This window comes from Suillus clintonianus, assembly GCF_016758775.1.
Source record: "Suillus clintonianus strain FC179 chromosome Unknown DEU56scaffold_56, whole genome shotgun sequence".
NCBI classification, from domain to species: domain Eukaryota; kingdom Fungi; phylum Basidiomycota; class Agaricomycetes; order Boletales; family Suillaceae; genus Suillus; species Suillus clintonianus.
Genome location: NW_024539280.1, coordinates 237,712 through 244,922, shown reverse-complemented (window position 1 = coordinate 244,922; position 7,211 = coordinate 237,712). Strand labels below are relative to the sequence as shown.

The 7,211-nt window shown below is 48.5% G+C and overlaps 3 protein-coding genes across 3 annotated transcripts; all 3 read right to left on the bottom strand.

The window, feature by feature from the left end:
• Window positions 1-12: 12 nt before the first annotated feature.
• Window positions 13-978, bottom strand: DEU56DRAFT_914613 (uncharacterized protein; the record flags this gene model as incomplete). The annotated part of the gene is made up of 4 exons (XM_041357645.1): window positions 13-91; window positions 140-321; window positions 387-582; window positions 642-978. Coding segments are annotated over 4 exons (794 nt in total), but the record flags the coding sequence as incomplete, so codon positions are not given.
• Window positions 979-1,963: 985 nt separating this feature from the next.
• Window positions 1,964-2,447, bottom strand: DEU56DRAFT_705300 (uncharacterized protein; the record flags this gene model as incomplete). The annotated part of the gene is made up of 2 exons (XM_041347393.1): window positions 1,964-2,131; window positions 2,181-2,447. Coding segments are annotated over 2 exons (435 nt in total), but the record flags the coding sequence as incomplete, so codon positions are not given.
• Window positions 2,448-2,996: 549 nt separating this feature from the next.
• Window positions 2,997-6,425, bottom strand: DEU56DRAFT_757697 (uncharacterized protein; the record flags this gene model as incomplete). The annotated part of the gene is given in 12 exon segments (XM_041350161.1): window positions 2,997-3,136; window positions 3,184-3,474; window positions 3,517-3,732; window positions 3,786-4,111; window positions 4,170-4,389; window positions 4,444-4,817; window positions 5,010-5,074; window positions 5,122-5,463; window positions 5,511-5,716; window positions 5,766-5,974; window positions 6,075-6,246; window positions 6,266-6,425. The coding sequence occupies 12 exon segments, from the start codon at window positions 6,423-6,425 to the stop codon at window positions 2,997-2,999; spliced, it is 2,721 nt and encodes a 906-aa protein (XP_041206537.1).
• Window positions 6,426-7,211: the final 786 nt, after the last annotated feature.

The following is a 7,211-nucleotide window of genomic DNA, read 5'->3' as shown; positions in this document are numbered from 1 at the left end:
AAGAATCAATACTCACGAAGTTTTCTGTTGATAATTTCCCGGATTTCTGAACGTTTGTCGGAGACGCGCTTCTTGTGGTTTTTGGCAGAACCTGAATGTAATTAGACAGAGAACACGATACTAGTAGGCAGACACTCACCTTGCATGCCTTGTACTGCAAAACCCTCCATTTTACTGACTAAGTCTTGGTTATCAATGCCCATGACGGTACCCATAAAATTTTCGACACCGTCGGTGGAAAATGCGATACCTCGAAGGGGAAGATCGGTAGAGCCGCGTGTAGTGTAGAGAATAGACTCTGCACCCGTACGACAATGCAGACTGATGAGCTAAAATTTAGGGGGGTCGTGTGAGAGAAATTCAATCAAAATCGACTAAGAACGTACCTCGTTTTCGACCGCTTTAAGGTCTGTGTGATGTCGTTTATCTTCGACTTCGTTGAGGTACGAATACCGGTAGTCTTCGTATCCTTCCATTCAGTGAACTCGGCAAGCAGTTCGTCTTGCTCCTCCCTCGAGAGGGCAAGGTACTCAGCCTTGTGATCATGCACGAGTGATTGGAGTGCAGCTTTACCGTGGGCTTCTACAAAAAAAAATTGAGCGGTGCGCACGATGAAGTGTGTGATAAATAAATGAACTCACCGTTCTCTCTATCCTGGTTCTTCTTCCAGCAAAACACATTCCATAGATTCGGCTTTGAGCGTTTCGAGCGGAGAAGCCCCCGACCCACATACAAATCATTTTGAACACGCCGGATACTTTTATGGTGGGTAGTAGCGATGGTTTTGGTAGCGTCGTCCAGCTGCTTCCAAGCATCGTCTAAAGAATCCTTGAATCGAAGGGACTTTGCACGTCGGTCAAGTCTGAGAGCAGCGCGAGCCTCTTTGCTGAGCACGACCTTGGCACGTTGACGTGTGGGTGGCTGAATATGCTTTGCGCCGCTTACACGCTTCTTAGCATAAAAGGATTGGGTGACCATCAGGAGAACCAGCAGAGACGAGTCAACAAACAATGGTCAAATATTTTCTCAACTATTTAACGCACCAGGTCCATGTTTGTTTGAAGTCCATGATCGGGACGAAATGACACATTATTGCATACTAACAAACCAACATTTAAGATCTACAGTAATAAAAGACCAAAAAGGTAAAGCGCACACAAAAAAACCAAAATGCCGAGAAGTTTCAGGATCGTGGTAAGCACCGATGATCGGTGCTATGCACAAACATTAATCAGATCAACTTGAAAAAATTCGCAGAATGGAAGATCACTAACCTCCAAATTAGCGACCTCAGGGTTGACGGCCTTCATACCCACTTGTAAGTCTACAAGGAGAGCGTTAGCTAAAATGGAAGCATTTTCGTAGTTGAGGTCCCATGCTGGAGACCTCAGTATAGCCTCCCATCTACTACTGCGAACACTGCTGATCAAAGAACGGAGCCTTGGCAAGTTTTCGTCACCCAATCTCAAATGATCAAGAGCGGCATCCGTGCGTGGCCCAATACTGATCAACGGTGCCTCGAAGACTGAAGGATCACAAGCGAGTCCTTCATATTTTGGTACCGCTGCAAGTGGGCTAGGCTTGGCAAATATATCGGCCGGACGACGTTGACGTATCTCGGAGCGTGGTGTCGATGGCGTGGCTTTGTTCCCTGATCCACGAGCCAATTCTGCTCCATGCCGAAGAGCTGCGGAGTCCGAAGAAGGTAGCGGGGAGAAGGCTTTGGAGGCTTGCGCCGAGCACTGGATGCGAGCGCCTGTGGCCACTGTGGGTGGAGGGAGATGTGGTGGACCACTGGCACTGATATGAGTTGCTGCGACTTGAGAGCTTCATTAGCAATTAAATAATGAAATAAATAGTGAAGTACTTACAGTGCCTTGGGGGTTTCACGTTTTCAACAGCACAACGAGCCGTAAAGCGCTGGAGATGAGGGTACCACGAATTCCTGCGCAAATGCTTGCACCAAGACAGCAAAATCTCCGCCAATTCTCTGCTGTGATTCTTGCAGCTCGCGGGGCGTGATATAGACATCGATGGGAAATTGTTCGGGCGAGATATTCGGAGTCGCTTCACTGCCAGTGCATCGAATCAGAATTGATATTCCACCATCAAGACGGTCTTGCATAGTGATCTGAGAAATATCGTGAGGTTTAAGAAAAAGAAAGGTAGAAACAACTGACCGCATCAAAGACATCCTGGAGGGCTGCCTCGCCCAGCTCGCTGTGAGTCAGGGTCCGCTCTGCCTCGTTCACGTCAGTTGGCTGATTGAAGCCGAGGTAGGATGGGTGAAGACCCCCCGCTCTCCTCGTCTGGTAGTGGGTACCGTCAATATGAGCATCGTGCCTAAGCAGAGCTCGTGCAGCAGCTTGCCGCTCATTATTGCTGAAACCTGGTGCGAAAGTAGAAGTATACAAAGCCGCAAGACCTGACATAGTGAAGCGGTGGTATCCCACTGTTTTGGCACCTGAACTTGAAGATGGCTTCTTCAAGTTGGTGGAAGACGCCAGAATGAAGGGTGGTGGAGAGGGCGGTGGTTTCATGGATGCGAGTTGTTGGATGTGAGGTGTGGTTGAAGAAGTGAGGTGTTATACATGTAATGCTGTGAGGTGTAATGGCTATAGTATTATGTACACAGATTGATGTTCTCGCATACAGATTGATGTTCTTGCATGCACTATAATTCAAGTTCGGAGGCTCAGCGCTCAGCAATTATATGTATGCTACATTATCGCATTTTCTATCCTACAGTTGTATGTTACATTATATCCTATGTACAGTTGTATGCTACATTATCGCGCGTTATCTATCCTACATGTACAGCTGTATGTTACATTATCGCATATCCCACCTTAGTATGCTACATTAACGCATTTCTGCATTTCCGTCTGACGGGGTGTTGGGAAACAGTGTTTATATCACAACTAGACATACAGAACTAATGAACTAAGAGGTAAGTAACTGGTGCTCAAGTCAATGTCGAGTAGGTGGTGCCCAAGTCAGTCAACAATCGATTGTAAATAATCAGCCATCTCTTCCGTCAATGCATCTTGTTCTTCTTGATCAATGGCGTCAAGGTCAGTGTTCTCGAGGGATTCAGAATTGACCTGGAAACTCGCAATATTCCCCAGCGGTTGTCCTGTGAGATAGATTAGTATGAGATCTATGTACTCAAACAACACATACCACGATGGCCAACTTGATCAGCATCACGAGTAGATTCACCAGCGCGCTGAAGGCGGACGCCAACACCTTTGGCTCCCGAAAAACCTGCGAGTTTCTCAATGCGACTCAACCAGTAACAATGCACTGCATTGATAGCCAGGCGCGAACGATATTGGCGCTGTAGCTCGCAGGCCAGGTGAGGGTCTGAAACGAGAAGTTCCTGCATGACGTCAGACACCCCAAGCTCTTCATCATGGATGGCGGTGCGCAGGCGCCGAACTTCAACGTTTAAACGAGTGATTTCTTCGCGAGCTCGATGAAGCTTGAAGTATTTCGTGGTGGCCTCTCAATGACCCGGCTTCGACCAATCACTGCTTCGAATGTCATCGCGAGAATGACGCAGAAGATCAAATTCGCCTAGAAAGCCATAATCAGCAATATCTTTCCAAGAAATATTCGGACGCGGTGGGTTGAGTCCGGCGGCTTGAGTGTTGTAGCGAATAATGGCATTGCGAATAGCTTCTGAACGACGTTGTAGAGCTTTGCCAATCTGCTGCCGTAGCTTGTACCCTACAAAATAAATAAATTCATCAGTGTGCGTATTTTGACATAAACGAGCTTACCGGTTCCTGATAATGACAGTTTCGAGAGCTCGAACAGCCTCATCACAACGAGGCGCTCTAGCTCATCTAAGGCGGTGCGATACTTGCCCATGCTCGCTTCTTCCTTGAAACGTTGGTACTCCAGTCCACCAATCTCCCACCGCTGGTCCACGGCCAACTGAGCCTCTATATGCGCGACAAGTCCCTCGGCGTTCTGTAGCTTAATGTATGAAGAGTCAACTCGAATACGAGCTTGTGCGAGGGCACTGTTGATCTGCGTTAAGCCTCCAGTGGGGATATTAGTAAGGGCGTTGTTGCCAACTTCGCAAGCTACATCCCAATCAGCACTAGAATGATCAGACATATCAGAGATAGGCTCGATTACGGTATGTAAACTTTACTCACCGCCGTTCGGCAAGTTCGTCCAAAACCTCAACGTAGCGTATGCAGAGTTGATCCCGAATTGGTGGCAGCTTCAATCTGTCAAGGTAATTACGTTCTTCATCAAGAAATCGCGGGAAATCTTCATCAGTAAGAAATAACTCGGCCTTGATGGCTGTGAGCTCGGCGGTGAGCGTCTGAATCGATTTTAATCCCTCTCGATAATGATTCCAAAGAAACGTGCCTGATCGTTCATTAGTTGCATAATTGATGGACTTGAAAAAAAAAAATTACGCACTGAGCGCGGCATATTTGTCAGCGTCCCAGAACGAGAAGTGCTCCTCGATTGTCTGGCGCCGGTGGAATGGGGTCGCATGTCTTGTACTGCGAGCAAGCTCATTTGATGACGAGAATACATGTTCACAACCTTCGCCCTCAGTGTGTCCGATTCCCAGAATGGTCATGGGATGCCAGTCTAGCTGGCATTTGCGGTTATGGGCGTGTCCGTGAAAGGCGCCTACCATGAGCCGAAAATCTAACTCGCGTGCTTGCGTTCCCAGGGAACTGTTAGTTAAAGTCTTCGAAAAGGCGCATCCGATGTCGTAGGCACAGCCGCCATTCTTCCCATACACTGCGAGGAGCTTCTCAATAATAGCAAGCGGATATTTAGCCCTGTAGAATTATAGCTCAGCAACGATAAAGATGAGGGAAAAATAACCTAACAATTCCCCACTCCGGACCATGTCGCATGCCAGAACAACGAATCGATGACGACACACTGCGATGAAAATACCTGATTCATCGAATACGGAGAACATTTTTTTGCGAGTGTCTGGTCCGGCATTACGCCACCGGTTGACGCACGTGAATGTCCCAGCACCTTCGTTTGCGGTGGTTTCATCTGTCCAGTTGTCATCGTCCGAATCCCTCTGCATAGCATAATCAGACTACAGTTGTGCACAGAGAGACGTCTTACCTGTCGTGTTCTGACTTCATCTTTGAACCTGTCTACATCACAAGTGTCAAGCCAGTAGTCCGACCGTGCCTTACGAGAATCTGTACGCCTGGTTGAGCCGTAGATCGCGGAGTCCCACCGTTTCAGACTATTGTTGCCATCTATAGACACCAGCCAATCGAATTCTAGAGCAGGCTCGTCCTCCAGCACGTAGAAGCATGCTGGGCATGCGTTAAGCATGCGCCAATGCGGTGTGTCATGTTTCAGCGCCTTGCGAAGGCGCTGATTCACACGGTGGATGATTTCCAGATAAATATTGTAAGCGGCTGAAAATTGCACGCAAAGGTATGGTCGATAGGGAGACTATGACAGCATCATTAGCGAAGTCATAAGATGCGATTTATACGTACGTCATGCAGGAAACAGAGACTCTTGACTTGGGCTTGGACACTGAACCGAGGGCAAGTTCGATGTATTTGACGGTAGGCTGCAAGAGTGCGCAGTGATATGGCAACTGTTGGATAAATTGGTGAGCACCCGATGTAGCCATGATAGATCAATGTCTCATTGGGGTATTTGTGTGAGAGCCGTGATTGAGGTGAACTGTGGCTTCGTGCTGCAAATGAGTTAGGGTATGTAGAAGTAAAAAAAAAAATTGTACGTACTAAATATATCAACAAGTTCAATGTTAGTCAATGAAACACTAGGAGAATCGCATAAAGGTGGTTCCGGATCTTTGAATGTCGGCATCCCATCACCAGAGTCGCGAGAACGGTAGTCGAGGTAAGCATCGACAAGCTGGTCTAGCTGAAGGTCCCATTGATCGGTTTGATTTTCTGTGCGGTCCTGTCGAGTGCGGAGGTCAACATAGCGACTAGTATATGGTATGAGTGAGAGAATATAGAGATAAAAACCATACGTGCTAGCCACTGATATCTGCGATCTGCTCAGCAAGTCCTTCGAATGCTTCATACTCTCCACCTGCATGACTGAATTCCATCCCTTCGTCTCCAGGAGGTGCCGTGAGCGGCAGGGTCTCAATATCCATGCCGCAGTCAGCCATCATATCCTCCACCATATGGCGATCCTCATTGGACATCTCTGACATGAGTGGGACGTGGGGGTTAGAGTTACAGGCGATAAAAACTATAAAGCAAAGAAATACCTTGAATTTGAGCCTGACGGCTTGCATCTGTAACTTCCCTGCATTGAAGCTGCCGGCCAGCTGTCAGAATACGCGATTGGCGCTGTCTCCCTCGAAATTTGTGTGTGATGACCGAGTTTGAGAGGCCCTTGAGCTTATGATACCCTCCTCCACGAGACATGAGGAGCAAGAGTGATATCTGAATAGTGCAATCCCCAAGTGATGACTCTGTGGGCGTAGGTGAGTAGCTGAGAGCAGAGCGTTGGTGGGTGAATATCTGAATAGTGCGATCCCTAAGTGATGACTCTGTGGGCGTAGGTGAGTAGCCGAGACTAGAGCATTGGTGGGTGAATATCTGAATAGTGCAATCCCTAAGTGATGACTCTGTGGGTGTAGGTGAGTAGCCGAGACTAGAGCGTTGGTGGGTGCACAGACCACTTGGGCAGGGGTTGTAGAGGGCGGTGGTGGGCAAGGATAACAAGGTGGGAGGCAGGTTGGTGCAAGCAGCGTGCTGGGACAGGTGTTGTAGAGTGGGATGGGAGGCAGAATGCTGCAAGCAACGTGCTGGGGGCGCAGAGACGACTGCGGTGCTGGGATTTTGGGTGAGGCAGATGAGGCAGATGTTGTAGAGGGCAGTGGTGGCCTTGGGCAGATGTTGTAGAGGGCAGTGGCCAGGCTATAGAGGCGGCAGCGATTGCCTGCAGTGAGCAGCCTGCTATGTGGTCGGGATAAGGGAAAGGTCGTGGGAACCCGACAAATCAACCTCTATGACGAAAATAGGCGCATTGCGGGAAGTGCCGGATTGAGCGCGGCGGCGGTATACGTTCCTGGGGCGGGGCGCCAGCTTACTTAAACATTAGTACTAGGCTTTGGTGGTGGTAGAGATACAAGGTGATTTGGGGCACGGTTTAATACTGGTGTCTGGATATTACTACATCCTAGCCTAATTATAGTTGACGAGGCACGT